The sequence below is a fragment of the Colletotrichum costaricense genome (genome assembly GCF_030867565.1).
Source record: "Colletotrichum costaricense strain IMI 309622 chromosome Unknown Scaffold_1.1, whole genome shotgun sequence".
In the NCBI taxonomy this organism is placed as follows: Eukaryota; Fungi; Ascomycota; class Sordariomycetes; order Glomerellales; family Glomerellaceae; genus Colletotrichum; species Colletotrichum costaricense.
The window spans coordinates 2,444,335-2,462,048 of NW_026848230.1; the positions used below are offsets into that span (position 1 = coordinate 2,444,335).

Consider the following 17,714-nt stretch of genomic DNA (forward strand, 5'->3'; position numbering starts at 1 on the left):
CCATCGACGAGACCACTGTCCCACGCCATGCCGTCGGTGCCGACGAGACGCTAAGTCGGATTAGCTTGGCTTTTAACCCCCCATCCATGATCCTAGCCAAGCCGAAAAGATGGCGGAGACACGGGCAAGGGTCATGGAAGACGCACCGCACGTGTGTGCGCCTAGAACGAACGGTACTTCCTACCCGTCGTGTACACTTGCAGCACTCTATCGGTGCCCCTTCCGGCTCCCTTCCCCAATCTAACGAGCCAAGCCAATCCAGTCTGTTGGTCCTGTTCCTTAGTGTCTCCTTTGGGCCCCTCGGTTTATTTCACTCGCAGCTCGTTACGATGAGTGTGGCCGAAGGGGGGCAACTGGGCAACAGCTCCCGTGAACGTATATACATTTGGGTGGTCAATAGGATGTACATACCTTGAGGCGCTCTCCGCGCCTGCCCTACTGCTCAAAAAGCCACCCGGCTCCATTACTCCGTTATATCCTACCCTCACTCGCCCTCTTCTTCCTCCTTCCGTCCTACTTGTCTCTCCTTGAACGACCAGTCAACCACGTCCAAGTTTGATCGGATACCGTTGCCGACAAGAGACGTGAAGCACTTCTCAAATCAACCGTCTCATCGATCTCGCCATATCACCGACACTCCGCATTCCTGTACGAGCATCTTTGACGACCTTTCGGTTATTGGACTCCTCTCTCTCAAGCCACCCCGGACGTGGCATAAAACCTTAATACCAGCTGTGTGCCAGCCCGGTTTTGTTAGCTTGAATCTTGACCTGAGCAATATAACCTGCCCGTGCCTTCTCCCGGCTTTGCTGTTTGCCTGTCGAGGCCGTGAACTTCGACTCAACTGCATCCCGAGGTGCTCTAGGTCGCCAATGCCAAACGGCTCTCCCATCTACGGCATCAATTCGCCTTCTCAATGGGTATACTAGCTCTGGAACCTCATCCCCGTTTGGCCGCCCCAGACTCTCCGCCCGGGCTGGTTAGCCCATCATCATCATCTTACTCCTCCAGGCCATCTCCTCCTGCCGAAAAGCTCTGGGACGCCAGGTTTGGTCCCATATCCCCTGCCATGTCCAACTACGAACATGGCTCGGCGGCCGATGTGTCGACTGCCGGCAAAGGTGCTGAAGGCGGTTCGTCCCGTAAGGATTCGACACAAAGCGCTCCTCGCCAGCAACTGCCATCACTGAGCAGTCTGTTTGGACCTCCTCCACCACTCCGGCCGTTGCATTCTCCGCTGACCGAGCGGCCGGCCCCTTACCCGGCGACGTCTCCCTTGGACCGCCCGCGTATGCCGCAACCTCACAATGATCGCTCTTATGCCACATCGTACTTCCCGCCTCAGGAAAGCTCTCCAACGATGTCCCAGCCACGGAGTACCTACGATGCCAGGTACGACCACGAGAGGCAGGCCTTGCATGGCTTGTCCCGTTCCTTTTCCGGCCCTGGGTCACCGAGATACCGCGAATCCGAACATATGCGTCCCGAGTCAAGATCTGACGTCGGTTTGGGAAGCAAGTGGTCGATACATCATGACGCTGGAAAGCATGAGTACGCCTTGGTATCCAGAGAGAACCAACCCCCACTACGGGCTTCACATGACAGGATGTCCTACCAGTATTCCAGCAATAAAGACTCTGGCTCTTCTTACCGGGATCAGCGCTCCCCTTCTGGACCTGGTCTTTTGCAGGCATCGGCGTCTGCCAATACAACGACCTCGGAAGGAATCCCATCGAAGGATGGTCTCGGCCCCAAGATATGGACGGGGAGTCACTTTCTCCCACGATTCGTTCGTGCCGCCGAAGTGCCGGGTGAAGGGATGTGTTATTTCTACGATGATGGAAGTCACTGCAAGACGGTTATTGATGGCGAGGCAGTCAACGCTCACTGGGGTGTCACAAAGGCAGGGAAGCCAAGGAAGAGACTGGCGATTGCGTGTGTCACCTGCAGGGAGAAGAAAATCAAGTGCGACCCTGACTATCCTCGCTGCGTTCAATGCGAGAAATTTGGCCGGATCTGCAAGTTCAAGAACGCGTAAGTGGTTTCAACAAGCAGCTCGCCATCTTTTCATTACTTTACTGACGTGGAGATGGCTTTTACAGACCACGAGGTGGCCACAACACCTCCCCATCAACGCCTCCTGCTGAACCAGAGGACTTGAGGCGTCTGGGAGGCTCGGCCAACTCGAACGACATGCACCGACCTGGGAGCAACTCCAGCGCGTCTGTTTCTCCTCGAACCACGTACCGTCAGCCCAGCCCAGAGCCCTCGATGCCTCACAAGAGGATGCGCCTCGGTTTCGACTCGTACCCCTCGATGCCGAGCGACTCTTCCGCCTTGATGAGCCGGACGCTCGAGACGGCAAAGGTCAACGCCTGGCAACACCGCCAGCCAGTTGAGCTCCCTCGGATCCACGAGGACGTGCTTCACCGAGTATGGCAATCAGACCCGTAGGTTTCCGACCCGCAGTCAGTTAGCACCGTAATCTCCTCCTTCGTACACACGGACAGCACCATGGCCCTTTGTTTCTTGCCCAAGACACCGTTTCAATTCTAATTGACTGGTAATGCTCACACAAAGTCTCCAGAAGACCTGATGCTCACCTATAGCATCCTCGACGTTGGGATCACCTTGTCAGGTGGTCCAAGAACAATCGCCTCCGAATACGCTCAGTTCGCACGGTATGCGCAGCAACAGCTCCCACCCAGCCTTCAGCTTGCGCAATCTCGACTACTCCTGGCGGTCTATTACATGTCTACGTCTAGAGCCTGCGAAGCAAACGATTTGATCAGTGCGGCCATCTCGATAGACATATTCATCCGGTTACCATGCGAATCGGATGTGTTTCAAAGTCAACAGGCTTCTCAGGCACCTTTCTTTTCAGCGCTCGGTTCGAGCTCGTCTAAAATGGCGGATCAACGTTTACCCTTAACAGCCTACGTCCTCCAGCTAGTGGTCATCCGGGGAGACATCATGTCTAGCGTCTACAAAAATGAACACGGTCTGGTCTCGGATGGAGAGCCAGCAATAATTGTTGAAAGCTCCGTCAGAAGGCTACTCAGCTGGCGTGGATCACTTCCTGGACAGTTGACCTACAGCCCAAGCAATATGGACCTGGCTGCTCAGGCTGGGAGCCTCAGCACATTCCTTACGATTCATCTTCTGTTCCACCACGGTCTCGTAAAGGTTCACCGACACTCGTACGCCTCAAGCCGAATCTCGGCAGCAAAACGGATGTCATACCTCTCGAGGATCCAAGAGGAAGCTAAACAGGTACTGCAGATCACGGGCATGTTGAAAGCACTACTCCAAGCTCGGCGAACCCTACTGAGCGCGCCTCCTCCATTCATGAGCCATGTGATACTGGAGGCTGCCGACGTTCTCACTGCCCAGGGTTTATTATCAGACCTTCCTATGCTTTTGGATCAATTGGCCGTTGCAAAGGCGATAGTCGAAGCTGCAAGTATGGTTTGGGACGAGGCACGAATTCATCGGGCCGCACTGGAACATCGACACGACGCTCTACGTCTTCTGCAAGATCTTCAGCCCGGAGCAACACCATCGGTTGGCGCAGCAGTGTTCGCCAACGGAAACGAGGGCAAATGCTGGTAAATGAAGGATGCGATGGACACGACATACTGGCCTATCGCGGACAGTGTTTACACGCGGGGCTGAAAGACATACTTCCGCAACCATGGTTGCCATTTCTGTCATTTTCAAATTTGCATTGCATTTCACGGAGTTGGAGGGCGCATTTGGACAATTGCAATTTTTCTGCTTTTAACCCGAGATCGGAGAGACTGTTAACAGTACGGCTGTATATGCAGACAGTTGCTCTCGTTCATCTATGTAACATTATATACCCTGTATATGAGGATATCAATCCAAGGAAACAACGCAACGGCCGAGCGCAGCCGAGAAGAGGAACAGGACGTGTGCCCCATGTGGTTGAGAGAATATTGGCAGGCAGCCTATGGAGGACACCCTAGGCAACATGACATGTAAACACGATACCTACAGTATGTAGACGAAAGAGGGGCGATGAGAAGACACCACCCAAGCACTTTGGCCGAACCACGCACACAGTCTCCATCTTGTTCTGCCCTATGTCATCCCTTTGTACCGTGAACACTGCAGAATGGGGGAGGGATCGGTCTGCATGTCTCAGGTCAGTCGCATGATTGGCATGCGGAAGGCGGCATGCGGTATGTGTCGGCTCGGCTTCTCAACGGTGCGTCTAAATCCCGGGATGCAACTCTACCTCAGGTACTTGACCATGATCAGCGGTAGACAGGAGCTGGGGCTGAGAAAGAGGGCGGTCTCAGCCTACACCACACGAGTAGGGTCAGCAAAGAGAGAGGAAAGACGACGGGGGCTGATGACGGCGGTCCTTTTTTTTTTTTTTTTTTTTTGCCACAACTCTCTGCAAAGTTTTTGTAACCTCGATCAACCTTCACTTGCACGTTCAACGGAACCTTGTCTAGTTTTGATCCTGCCTACGGATACCTGAGCTAGTTCTTGGCGAACAAAAAGTCGTTGGAGCGGAACCGCGAGCGAACCAACGACGACCTGAATCGGGTTGTCGGACCGGTGAGGCGGAACCACACACCGGTCGTGGAGACGACCACCACCACCGCCAGCTCCTGCTGATGGTGCAGGAAATACCTTAGCACGCAGATTCTGAAGCAAGTATGTACGCAGTACGTTGTTGCCCCTCGGCATCCCTCAGTGGAGAGTCCAATCTCGCGGTGCTGCACGAAAGCAGATACGACATGCAATGCAATGCGGTGTCTCTCTTTTTTTTTTCTTTCCTTCTCCCCTTCGCTGTTGGTCTCGTCTCGGTACATGCAACTCTGCAGATGTGCAGATTTTACTAGAGAGAAATAGGAAGAAAAGAAGGAGGAAAAGTGCCAAACAACTCAGAGTCTCAATCACCATTGCCCCCCCCCCCCCTCCCTTTTTTTCTTCTTCTTTTCTTCCCGTACCCTTGGCTTTTAGCCTGCTGGATCTTGGGAGAGGGATCGGTTACTTTTCTGCATTTTTTCCCATCTCATCTTCTTCTTTGCATCTCTGCTTTCTCGCCCCCCCCCCCCCTGTACAGAGTACTTGCAGTTGCTGTTCTGTTGATTTTCTGCATGGGTACGGTACGCGGAGGGCTTGGATAGGCGCGGAAGACGAGAGTCGTCGAGGGGTCTTGCCAGGTCAACGGTATCTGTACCCTTACTGTCTGCACGTATGGAGTACATGTTCACTTACAGGAAGATGAGGGATGGTAATCAGGAAGGGGAGAGAGAAAAGCGGCTTTTGAGAGAGGGTGTGTGTGCTGTTCCCTCCTCCGATCGTCTCTCCCAAGTTCCTAGCCCCCTCCCTCCATCTCATCCCATCCATTTATTTCATGACCCCAGTGGGCCATGCCATCCACGGACCACAACACACATTCCACCCTGACTTGCTCAGTTGGTCGCTCCCTACTTTAAAACTCCCGCTTCCCGAAAAGAGCCGCACAATGATTTGATTTCGCCCGGTTCTGGTAGTTTGTGTCTTGCCCTTGCGATTTCCCATGTCTCAATCCCCCACTCCGCTTCCCCCCCCCCCCCCTTCCCATACCTGCCTGCCGGCTTATAAGACATGGTCTCGGAAGCTTGGGCCATGATGTGCAGAGGTGCCAGAGTCAAGTCAGACACGGACACGGGGGATGGGAATAACCGGATCTGAGATCTCTCACACTGAGCTACGGATAATCCGCTGTTATTTAGGTAGTTGAACGGATACGGATCTTATCTATATTCGTATACTTTCAGTGGGCGCGTCATTCTTTTCGTGAGCCGTCTATCAATAGGTTGATTGCGAATTCTCCGCTCCTCGTGTCGCGATCGCCAAGCTTTTGGGGGCACACTGGGCTAGATGCCGTTGACTTCCGGGCCGTGGACTGGACGACGGGGCAATCAGGAGCCTTTTGCCGCTTCATACAGTGCGCCGACGGTTTCGCTAGTATTTACTATTTCCTAGTCTAGGTTGGAGAAAGTCCTCTTGAACGGTTGCGCTCCAGTCGGGTGAGATTTGCATCCACTCCGGGAGCGATACCCGGTCGTTGTAGCTGGTCATGGTCGGTGAAATCGAGATTGAGATTTGAGATTGAGAGAGAAAACGTGAGTTGTTCTTCGGCATCCCGTCGTTTAACAAGAGTGCAGGTTCAGGTCCAGCCCCCGGACCCCCCAGCCTACTTCGGGGTTTTTGAATGAGATGCCGGGTAAATGTGCGCTGGATTGATGGGAGGCTGGCTCTGGTATTCAATGTCCGACCAACTCTTTTCACAATGAGGCCCTGTTTTGCCCGTTTTCTCTGCGTCTGTGTCTGTCCGGTCTCCCACATTACCACGCCCCGGTCGTGGAGTCGTGGAATCCCTGAATATGGGCGGATAGAAAATCAAATAGGTTCCATGGATTCAGGCCAGGGGTGAAGGGTTTCCCGCGCGCGCTATACGGATGCTACTTAGTGTACGGAGCACAATAAACCTGGAAAGCTACCTACCCATTTTCTGCCCGTGCGCTGCTCGTTTGTCTTTCACTCAATCGGTTTCCCGCCCGAACTCGGTAAGGCCCTCTTAGGACGGTACGAAGTACTCCGTACATGGACGATGGAAGGATCATGGTGTAATCCGAATTTCGGCTCCGAGGCGGATGAACTACCCTTGACGGGGGCCCGTTTGCGTTTTTGCTTACCTCACCCTCCTCCGGGCCTCGGGACTGACGACCTTCGGAGTTCACCCCCCCCCCCTTCTCACCCCCTGGAAACGGGCAGACGGGGTTCGGATACGGAAATTTGCTTTCACGTGCAAAGCCGCATACGACAGCGAGAGATATGTAGTATCGTAGAATAGAGAAGCTGTGTCCGTAGCGGAATGATAGGGATGTGTCAGCCGGACATAAACTTTTACAGCACCGGCCGGCCGGCGATACCCGTTCTCGAGAAGCAGGAAAACATCGGGGAACGTGGGGACTTTACAGGCCAAGGTACCTATCCGTACATACATAGTACATCGGTACTGGACAGGTGGTGGGCTCTCCATCTCCCCGCCGGCTATCGGCCGCGCCAGTGAGAAATGAGGGATTACCTAACATTACCATTTTACTATGCATTACGGTGTAGAAGCCCACCAACAAGAGAAGTGATCAGACAGCCGCATGAATCGCATCGCTACGCGGGCGCCACAGAATTTAAAAATCCCCGCCGGGGGTTTCGGGTAGCCTTTTCGAGGTGTCCCGGTCTCTCTCACTCCCGCTCGGCGCCGGGGCCAAGGTCCGCAGCGAGCGCCGAGGGGGGCTTGAACTTTTCTGAGTGAATCAACTACCGAGAGAGAGATATGGATACCTGTCTGCAATTGCCAATTACCAATCTGCGCCTCATCTTGCGAAGTTCGCACTCCCTCAACTCACCGGGGCACCTTTTTACGATCCCGCGGAAACTTGTCGTATTGTTCATCGTATGGAGGTACTCGTGCATCTGATGAAAACTGACCCGTTTTTTTGTTCTCTCTTCCTGTTCGATTGGTGACGTCGATCGCGGCTCTGTGTCTGAGTGAGGTGTCGCGGACGCCACCCACCACCCCCTTCTGGTACACGCGCGCCCGGCATCTCGTCGGAATCCCGGCATAGTAAAAGAGTGCACACTTGGCATTGCATTGGCGAAGAGACGTATCCGGGTATCACATATCGAAAGGGACGTGATGCATTCGATAGCGAGAGCCGCGCCGCGTCTCACGCGAGGCCATCGCGCGGCGGCCATCTCATCCCCGTCAGTGTCGTCATCAACGTCATCGCTACCGACGCGGCGGCAGCAGCAGCAGCAGCAGCAGCAGCGCACCTTCACTACCAGCGAGAGCTTCTGGTCATCTTCAGCATCGCCATCATCGTCCTCGTCCCCAAAGTCGAAGGCAAGGCCACAGGCAAGCAGGCCATCGGCGCCTCCACCGCCGTTCGAGCTCGTCCCGACATGTCCGTCGCCGACGTGCGAGTGCGCCGCCACGCCGGCGATGCCCGAGGGCTTGGACATTGACTTCAAGAGCCCGCTCAACGGCGTCGTCTCGGGGTACGCCGAGCAGGTGCTCGTGTGCACGGGGCAGGACGATTGGGTGTCGAGGATCGAGGAGGAGAATAGCGGGGATAACCTCGCGGCGGATTTGAAGGAGTTGTTTGGCCGCGGGGGGGAGTATAGCGATGTAAGTTTTCTCTCGATGATCTTCTCGTTCTTCTTCTATTTCCGTAGCTGCTGCTATGGGGCAGTTAGTACTTGGAACGCACGTACGAGTGTACGTGCCTCGTGGATTTCTGAGGCCCAGCACATTCTGGAGCGTCGTCAGTTATGTCTCTTGGTGCCGTAAAGATTCTTCCTTACGTCTCTCGTGGACCTTTATTCAAGATTGTATGAGAACACCTTGGGCTGACGGTAAGTGAAACCTCCCGCCAAACCAACAGCCCTGGCACAACATCTCAACCCTAAACGCCTCTTTCCCCTCCTCCGTGCCCCGACGGAGCGAGCTGCAGACCACGAGCGCCTACCTCCTCCCGAGCTTCAAGTACGTGCCCTTCTTACCGCGCGTCAGCTTCGACAGCGTCCAGGCCCTCGCAAAGGGCTACCTGCTGCCCGAGAAGCTGCACAAGATGCACGACGGGAGCCTGTCGCCCGTCCACCGGGACCGGCTGACGCGCAAGGAGGCCTACCGGTCGCTGCTGTACGGGGTTCGGGACGTGGAGGAGGTGCTGGTTTTGATTTGCGGGCACGGCGGGCGGGATATGCGGTGCGGCGTCATGGGGCCCGTGTTGAGGGATGAGTTTGAGAGGAGGTTTGAGGGGGTTGGGGTTGGTGTTTTGAGGGGACCTGTTGTGGTTGATGAGAGTGGTGAGGGGGCTGGGAGGATTGCGGCGCCTGAGGCGTCTGAGGACGGTGAGAGGAGGTATCAGAAAATGTCGGCGAGGGTTGGGTTGATTAGCCATATTGGCGGGCACAAGTTTGCGGGGAATATCATTATCTATATCCCGCCCGGGCAGCTTATGGCTAATGGGGAGAAGCATCCTCTGGCCGGGAAGGGGATCTGGTATGGTCGGGTTGAGCCGAAGCACGTTGAGGGTATCGTCAACGAGTCGGTTCTCGGGGGCCGAGTCGTTGCTGACATGTTTCGGGGTGGTATTGATGAGGATAGAAAGATCATCAGACTTTGATAGGGGGGATGTGTCTGCGTAGGGAAGCTGGCCGGGTGTAAGAGTTGCTTGTATCATAACATAGAGCGTGGGACATCTCCACGATGGCACAGGGGGTTTCATGATTTTCAGACTTGGTAGAGATTCAAGCACCCTAGATGTAGACTTTCTAGGTTCATATGAGAGACTTCAAGGGCAGAAACACCTTCATCATCATCAAGACCGCCTACGAGATACTCAGATGCTATATAACCAGGGCTCTCGACCTCTTCTCCATACCTTCGCACAAAGATAGTTTTCTGGTTTCATTAAGGTAGAGGAAGACGCAGTTTCTTGCGCTCTGTGGCAGAGAGGTCGTTCTACTTGATGCCAGTTCTTGAGCCCAAGGTCGGTGGCTGCTATCGAGCAAGATCGAGGCGTCCTTCACGCTACGACACTCGTGCCCCGAACGTATCCGTGAGTGAACATTCTCTGGTAACTCCGTGAGGAGTGATATGAGACTATGAAGGGTGATTTGAGACCGTAAAGGGTGGTGTGAGGCCATGAAGAGTGATGTAAGGTCATAAAGAGTGATGTGAGATCGTTCAATTAGCTTAAACTAATGACAACGATAAACTTCAGAGCCAATAGTAAGGTTTGACTTGCTCAAAAGCACAATCAGCCGGCAGCCAGCCTTTCAGAAATGTTACTCTAGGGCCATGGCGTTGAGAAAGAAAATGCTGACACGAACAAAAAACGTCGAGATCCTGCTACAATAAGCTCTAACGGGAAAAAATAACAGGAGAATACTAAGAAGCATAATGACTGTGAAAAAACATCAAGACTCTCTATCTAAAATGCAACTTTTCAGAACCACCTTCGCCTTCCCCCTATAGTACTCGTCCTTACGCACGTATTAGTGATTATAGAGTATCCTTTAACACCGAGAAGGGAGGAGTCAAGCTTTTGGACTTGAGGTTGTGGATGTCTGCTCAGCCCTCTGTCAGAGCTGCAAACTTTCACATATCACAAACGCCATTGATCAGTCGTCCGGTTCCAAGGCTTGCCAGTTCAATGGACAACAGATCGTTGCCCATATCAATCTATAGACGGGTTTTTATGCTCTCCTCGCGTGATTTGAGACCATGGCTGAGCTGGAATGAAAGATTCGGTGTGTGACCTCATAAGATCACTTACACCTACCTACAGCAGTATGAGAGCCAGATATCAAGTACCACATTCTCAGTACTTGATAGAAGGCTCCTGTGGAATCTCATTCGAACTAAAAGATCTGGGGCAGCGTCCTCCTCAGAAAATAGCACTCGCACAAGCTAGTCAGGGACGACAAAGAGATCATCCTGAGCGCCATCAATGTACCAACTTATGTGTCTTGCAGCTTGACGAAAGAGCAGCTATTTGAAATATCTGCATATTTCACCCTCTGTGGAGAAGCAAATTATTTGAAACGACTTCTACAAAGTTGCATACTTGAGTACCCCTTGCTTTGCGGGACCTGATGTGATTTCTGGTTTGAGGTCAACTTCACTTAGGATTTGTCCCAGTGCCCTGTGAAATCCAATGACGAAGTAGTTTACTACACCCGAAACTACCTGAACCAAGATTTTCATTCAATCAAGTGTTGACTACGTCAAAATAGTGTTGAACAAATATATCTATCGATAATAGGCGTGTAAGTGTTTCTTGACCGAAGTCAATCAAGCGACTCACGTGACCGTGCGCATCTCAGTTTCGCTCAGTGAAACTAGCCCACTTGTAGCTTTCATCATCGACTTTCGTCACCACCCATTGCACCTCTTTCTCGAAAGAGATTATTGGAGAAGCTACGCGCCAATTTATTCATAAAGCGTCTACTCCTAATCAGACCAGGTGGTGCCGAGAAACTGATGGGGGCTTCTACATTCATCTCTGCCGGCGGCGCGGCTCTCCGGCCGATTGCCGGGCGCTCACTCATCCATATCCGACCTCAGCTCCGTGCCACTCCGGCCGCCGCAGCTGCATCCCGGTCAACGACACTGGCAACAACTCCACTGTATCCGACACAGTACCCATCACGCCATTCTTCAGCCTGGACAATTCGGCGAATGACACCAACATCACCATCCGCACTCTCATCCTCAACAACAACGCGTTACCACCGCCTCAAATCCACGACACCTTCAGCCACAGCCCCCCAACCCTATCGGCCCTCCAAACGCAGGGCCAGAACCTTCATAAGCCCTCGCTACCTCCCCGTCCTCCTCCTACTCGCAGTAGGCGGCATAGCATGGGACGCCCAATGGCTCTTCCCCTCCACCCCGCAATCCAACGACCCAGCCGAGCAAACAGCCCTCGGCCCAGCCCGCAAGTTCATCCCCTTTGACGTCGTCGCTCGCGAGCAGGTCTCCCCGACCTCCTTCATCCTAACCCTCAAGGCACCGCCTTCGTCCCACAGCAGCAACGTCCCAAGCATATCCTCCCTCTGGGACATCTTCGACCTATGGTGCGTAGAGGTGAAGCAGCCTCAGATCCAGGTCGCGAGGGAGTATACGCCCCTCCCTCCCGTCCCAGGCTCCTCGTATGACGAGGACACTCTCCGCCTCTACGTTCGCGCCGTACGAGGGGGTGAAGTTTCAACATATCTGAGCCGTCTAGCACCCCCTTCCTCACCATCAGATGGCCCAGCAACAAAGGGCGATAAAGTCGAACTCCGCGGTCCACACGGCGAATTCGACCTCCGCTCCCGCCTGGGCAAACGAGGCGACCGCGTCGTGTTCCTCGCAGGCGGAACGGGCATCGCGAGCGCACTACAAGCCGCGCACGCCGTCCTCCCGCTCGCAGACGGACCGTCCATGACCATCTTCTGGGCCGTCAGGAGCCGCGATGAGATTCGAGAGCAGCTGGTCGGGGGGCATACCGTGCCGCCACAGGTGAAGCCGTCGTCATCGTCGCCGTCGGGAAGCTGGTGGAATCCCTTCTCTTCATCATCGACAAACACCCCCGGATCCCAGGCCGAGGCCCTCCTCTCCGCAGATACACTCGCCGCCCCCTCGCCTATAAGCAGGGACCTCCTCGCCCTCAAAGTGAAATACGGCGACAAGCTCGACGTCCGCGTGGTAGTAGACCAAGAAGGCACCGCCGTCCGCGAAGCAGACCTCTCCGCCGCGCTCACTCTCCAATCCTCCCCCACGACTTCTGCTGGTACAACGCCGACACACGCCGTTGAAGGCTGCAAATTCCACTCTCAGACAGCACACGTCGGCATGGTCGACGGCGCGCCCAACGCCGGGAAGAGAAGCCTTTTCAAGCAGGACGACTGCGCTTGCTCCGCCGACGACGCCGCGCCGCGGGGAAAGAACGTCTTTGTGGTTTCCGGGCCCGAGGGTTTCGTCCAGGCGTACGCTGGCGCCAAGCTGTGGCGGGACGGCGGGCAGCTGCAAGGGCCTGTGGGGGGTAAGTTGGGCGCGATGCAGAGGCGGAACCCGGATATCTTGAAGGACTGGATTGTTCTCAAGTTGTAGGAGTAAAAAACTCACCAGGGTGAGGGGTTTCATTTCTCATCTCATAGAGCGAAGCCATGTAAAACACACCGAGGCAAAAAAAAGGGAGCAGGACGTTGCCCAATAAACTCAAGTTTCGATAACGCTGTCTAATTCTTCTGGGCTGTCGATAGTTCCATCCAAATAATGCCGTACAAACTTGGGAAAGAACAGTTTCCCAGGTCCCCCCGTCAAACTCCGCCTAATAATGCAAAAACCGCAGCGGCCGTTCCCTTTGAATGGCCGCGGATCCGTTCGCTGACACCGATCCCAGACGCCCTAACACAGAGCTTTGAAGATAGATACAAAGAAGATCTCATACAACAATGATAACTAAACAAGCTAATGTCTACGTGCTCTGCACTTTTCTATACGAGGGCGGCTTCATCGTCCTCCTGATGAGCTTCACCGCATAGGGTGGGATGAGAGATATCGCCGCGATGGCGAGGACGCGCCAGATGAATCCCCTGCATCGTGTCAGTCTACGGAGTTCTGATGAAGCATGGACGCAAGTAGACTTACAAAGTGATGATGAACTGGAGATCAAAGTAACCGCCAAGGAACGGCACGGAGCCGACATAAATCAGAAACGTGCCAACAATGGAGATGATCATGGCAGGGTGCCACGTCGTGATCTCGATGGCGACCATGAGAAGCTCATTGAGAACTAGTACGGTGTACGAGACCGCCACCATCTTGGGTCCGTCGACTTCGGTCAAGAGCTGTGACAGACCTTGGATAGTACAGCCTTGATAGATCGAAACAGCAACCCAGACGAAAAAGGTACGATAAGACAGGGAACGGCCGGAAGTGAGCTCTTTGTACAGTTCCGGGTACAAGTTTGCCAAGTTTTCGTCCACATCCTTATCAAGGACAAGAGAGAGAACGGGGAATGCAGTATACACGGTAGAGTAGCCGACGAGAAGCCAATCCTACAAGTAGACGTTAGCAAAAGAAATGGATGTGCGCAACCAGAAGAAGTTGGCATACCTTGTAGAGACCATCGGGCTCGAACTTGATGGCAATACTGTACATTGTCTGGCAGACCGCAATGATCAATCCACGATGGATGACAAACTGAGCGAGCTTAGCACTGCGCTTGTAGCTGTTGCGCCCGTGCCAGACAAGCAATTTAGTCAGGTGGTAGAACTGCTCAATCGAGAAGTCTGCTGCCAAACTAGCTTGTCGACCTTCTTTGCCAACAATACCAACACCGACGTCTGCTGCTTGAATCATGGAAACATCGTTGCCTCCGTCACCAATACAGCACACCCTCTTCTTGGTGTACTCCCTAATCAGCTTGGCAACCTCGGCTTTCTGCGTGGGCGAGCACCGACATGCAACAACCGTCGGGAGTTGCACAGCGACGGAGACGAATTCGATCCTGAAGTGGGTGAGGAAGAGGGCCAGGCTCTCGCCGTCAATCAAGAGACAAGAATCCGTCTTGCCACGAAGGAAATCGAGGTGATCTTGCGCGTTATCCTTCTTCTTGAGCTTGGAAACTGTGTAGATGTACTGGCCACGAGCGACAAGCTTGGAGCTGACGGCGACGCATCGAGCTGTTTCGACCTTGTCACCAGTCAACATCCAAATCTTGATGCCTGCGTTTCTCAAAAGCTCCAAAGATGGCTTTACATCCTTTTGTAGCTTGTCCTCCACACCCGTGACGCCGAGAAGCTCCAGATCGCGCTCAAGGTATTGAGCCACAATACGTTGCATACCAGCGTCTCGTCCAGCGATAGCCAGAGAAGCTGCTTGATAGCTGCCGGTAAAGTCCTTGTACTGCTCGTAAGACAAGCGCTTCCGACCAACCACAAGTGTACGCAGGCCCTCTCGAGCCATGTTAGAGGTTTCTTCGTCAAGCCAGTCGTTCTCAGCCACAATGGGGCTCATGACTGTGTCAGCACCCTTTTGATAGAACCAGATTTCGCTGTTGGCGAGGTTCGGCACCGTCGACTGAGTCTGATCGAAGAACTGAACAATGATGCCCATGCGCTTACCCTCGGAGGTGAAAGGGAAGACGTCAAGAATACGCACGCGCACAATCTCACGGCCGTTCTCCGTCGACTCAAGAATCATGCTGGTGCGATCTCGATAGGCGAGGCGAAGTCCGACAGATTCAGTCCAGCGAACGATGGCGATCTCGTCAGGGGAGGAAGCCTGGTAAGAAACGATGGTCTTTCCGTCTTCCTCCTCTGTTGTTGGCGTCACGTTGTGGCATAGAGCCAGAGCGAGAACCACATCTCGGACACGGGTGCCAATTTCTCTCCTTGTGCGAGTTGCACCCACGTTTGACGCGTTGGCAAATGTCGAAGAAGGCGTGATTAACATGGTGCGCGACGAAGGGTCGGTGGTAGGTTGAATGTGGAATCCTTGCTTGACGTATGATGTGACTTCATCCATGGCCTCGTTAGCATAGGAAACGGTGCCGACATGTATCTTCTTCATCTCCATCTCGTTTTGGGTCAGTGTGCCAGTTTTGTCACTGAGAAGATACTCAATTCTTCCTAGATCTTCCGGAATTGTACTCGTCCGTACAACAGCTCCAGCAATGCCGGGGTCTCGTTGAATGAACCAAGAGTAGGCGCTCTTGCCCATGTCGAGGTTGACGCGCAGACTAATGGGCACGATAGTCGAGAAAAGAATGAGGAATCGCATAATCTTGATATACCAAACATTCTGTTTGGTGTTTTCGAAACCTTCCAGCGCCACAAGGATGATAGAAAGCGCCAAAGTTAAAGCGCATAAAATCTTGGTAAGTGAGTTGATTTCGTACTCCAAAAGCCCGGTCTTGGATCGCGAGGGCGCAGTCGACAGCGCTGACCTCGTCTGAGGTCCCGTATACATGATGACAGCAAGGGTAGTGGCGTTCGAGGCAATGACTGTGTTCGCCCAGGCCGTGTTGTCTATCGACAAAGGAGCCGAGTTGCCCTCATCTCCGTTGAGCGCGCCTTGCTGGCTTTGGGCATCACGTTTGCTGGGTAGCAGCTCGACGGTGCCAATAAACTCGTTGACCTTTCTGTCCGGCTTGCCCCCCGTTACCCGTAGGCGAACAAACTCCTCCGTTGTCAAGTTTTGCGTCAGGGGGGATGCCAGACGCAGCTTCCAATCCGTTTCTCCATCAAGTTGATCAGTTCGGATGAATGTTTCGCCAGCGGCACCACCGCCAGCATCGTTGCTCTCGGGTTCTTTCCCCTTGGTATCGGAAATCTGAGGCGCTTTCGACTGATCCTCCTCTGCGTCGACTAGCAACGACTCTTCTTCCGCGATCACCTCCATCACTGGCGCCTCTGTAGTTGTCTCCGACGTGATGCACTTCAGAATCACAACGTCGGCAGGAACTCGTTGACCCTTGCCTAGAACAAGGACATCGCCGACTTTCAGGTCGCGCGACTTACGGCTGAGCTCACGGACAGACGAGGATGGCTGGGCGATCGATCCCTCTCCCTCAGCACGTTCCTCTTCCTCTTGAATATCCGAAAGTCTGTCTCTCAGGCCCGCCGAATTCTTGCCCTTCTTCCTCATGGAATCCGACTTGAGCCTCTTGTGTGTCCGTTGTGCCGAAGCCATGCCACGACCCGGCTCATCGAAAGATAAGACGGTGTATGCCTCTGCATTGGCCTCGTTGTCTCGTCTTCGTCTTTCGATATCGTCGTATGCCTCCTTTCCCATGGTAATGAAGAGTACAAATGCCAAAGGCGCCACGTAAGTCGTAAGGTAACCAATCCGCAGTTGAGGGATTGCTTGCGACAAAGCTACAAGCAAGAAGTACATGTTGAAGAAGAAGGAGAACTCGTTATACAGAGTGACGGGCAGAAACGTAAGAGCTGTGTACTTGGCGTTCGATATAAGGTTCGGCGGAAATCTCGTCGCTTGGGAGGACCCTACGGCAATGAGGCGGGCGCTCGATGGATCGTCTTCATCTTGGTCCTGGGCATCGTCCTTGTCCGGTTCTTGCGCCCCTGAGTTTGACATGAAGCTCGGTAGTCTTATGCTTGAAGTGAGTCGCTCGAATCTGTCTCCGGCGAAGGATCGACGCCTCGGAGGCGAGCCGCCGGGTAGGAGAGGGGAGTCATCGTCGGAGCCTGCACCAGCGGAGCCATCCCTGTATCGTGATGAGGAGCTTCCGGGTTCGCCGAGAAGTGCTTCAGCATCCTCGCTGGTGCCATCACGGTCCTGGCCGAGTTGGCCATATCCCCTGGCCTTTTGTCCGGCTCGGCGTGAGCCCCCCATGCGTAGATTCCGCAGTGCTATACGTGGCGATCGATGTTCGGTGGTCTGGCGGTCGTGTCGGAGGAGACCAGAAGTGCGATCGGTTGTGGTTGTGGCAGGGTCGAGCTCCTGGATGTCGAGATCGAGGTCTGAATCGGAATCATTCCCTGGAGAGCCTGGCGGGTCCGCGGAACGATAGGAGGTTGGAGAAGGCATCCCGCCCGCATTGGGAGGAGGTATATGCAAAGAGCAACTTTTTAGGCAGATGCCGCAGCGCGGGAAGTCGTGATAGAGTTCGGTCGAGGGTGCCTGTGCTGTTGCTCGGAGAGCTGCATCGGATAGCTTCGGTAGGAAAGGGTAGGAGGATGGCGCGAGCGCTCAAGCGTTCGCAACGGAACGCTGTAATGTCCAGTCACGACGGTGGTGTTGAGAATTTGCGATGAACAGGTTTGGCGTCGAAGGGTCGTGGTGTTTAGGACAAGTAAGGTACACAGTTGTCGCAAGCATGCCGAGAGAGGCTTGGAGTCTTGGAGGCTTAGAGGCGTGGATGAGGTCGCCTGGAAAGGCTGAGCCGATCTCATTGGGCGGGTGCTGTCCGGGCAGTATCCAGTTTTCAGTAAGTATTCCAGGGGTGACACGGGGGGCACTTTAAGTGACGGAGGCAGCCGCGTGGCCTTTAGTGCACTGTAAATTCGCTGCCCGAATACCCCCGGGGCCGTGAGCAAACGGTCTTCACTGATAAAGTAGATGTGGTGGCCGCGGGTGCGGATGTAAGCTGTGGCTGACCCTC

The 17,714-nt window shown here is 54.1% G+C and overlaps 4 protein-coding genes across 4 annotated transcripts; 3 read left to right on the forward strand and 1 right to left on the reverse strand.

Moving 5' to 3' along the window:
- Positions 1-916: 916 nt before the first annotated feature.
- On the forward strand, positions 917-3,612 carry CCOS01_00870 (fungal specific transcription factor domain-containing protein; the record flags this gene model as incomplete). The annotated part of the gene is made up of 3 exons (XM_060449066.1): positions 917-2,034; positions 2,103-2,433; positions 2,581-3,612. The coding sequence occupies 3 exons, from the start codon at positions 917-919 to the stop codon at positions 3,610-3,612; spliced, it is 2,481 nt and encodes an 826-aa protein (XP_060320504.1).
- Positions 3,613-7,726: 4,114 nt separating this feature from the next.
- On the forward strand, positions 7,727-9,218 carry CCOS01_00871 (uncharacterized protein; the record flags this gene model as incomplete). Its single annotated transcript, XM_060449067.1, has 2 exons — positions 7,727-8,218; positions 8,475-9,218. 2 exons carry the CDS (start codon positions 7,727-7,729, stop codon positions 9,216-9,218), a joined length of 1,236 nt encoding a protein of 411 aa, XP_060320505.1.
- A 1,862-nt stretch (positions 9,219-11,080) lies between these two features.
- On the forward strand, positions 11,081-12,694 carry CCOS01_00872 (oxidoreductase FAD-binding domain-containing protein; the record flags this gene model as incomplete). Its single annotated transcript, XM_060449068.1, has 1 exon — positions 11,081-12,694. The coding sequence occupies one exon, from the start codon at positions 11,081-11,083 to the stop codon at positions 12,692-12,694; it is 1,614 nt and encodes a 537-aa protein (XP_060320506.1).
- Positions 12,695-13,061: 367 nt separating this feature from the next.
- On the reverse strand, positions 13,062-17,140 carry CCOS01_00873 (phospholipid-translocating P-type ATPase; the record flags this gene model as incomplete). Its single annotated transcript, XM_060449069.1, has 3 exons — positions 13,062-13,179; positions 13,235-13,644; positions 13,703-17,140. The coding sequence occupies 3 exons, from the start codon at positions 17,138-17,140 to the stop codon at positions 13,062-13,064; spliced, it is 3,966 nt and encodes a 1,321-aa protein (XP_060320507.1).
- Between the last annotated feature and the right edge of the window lie 574 nt (positions 17,141-17,714).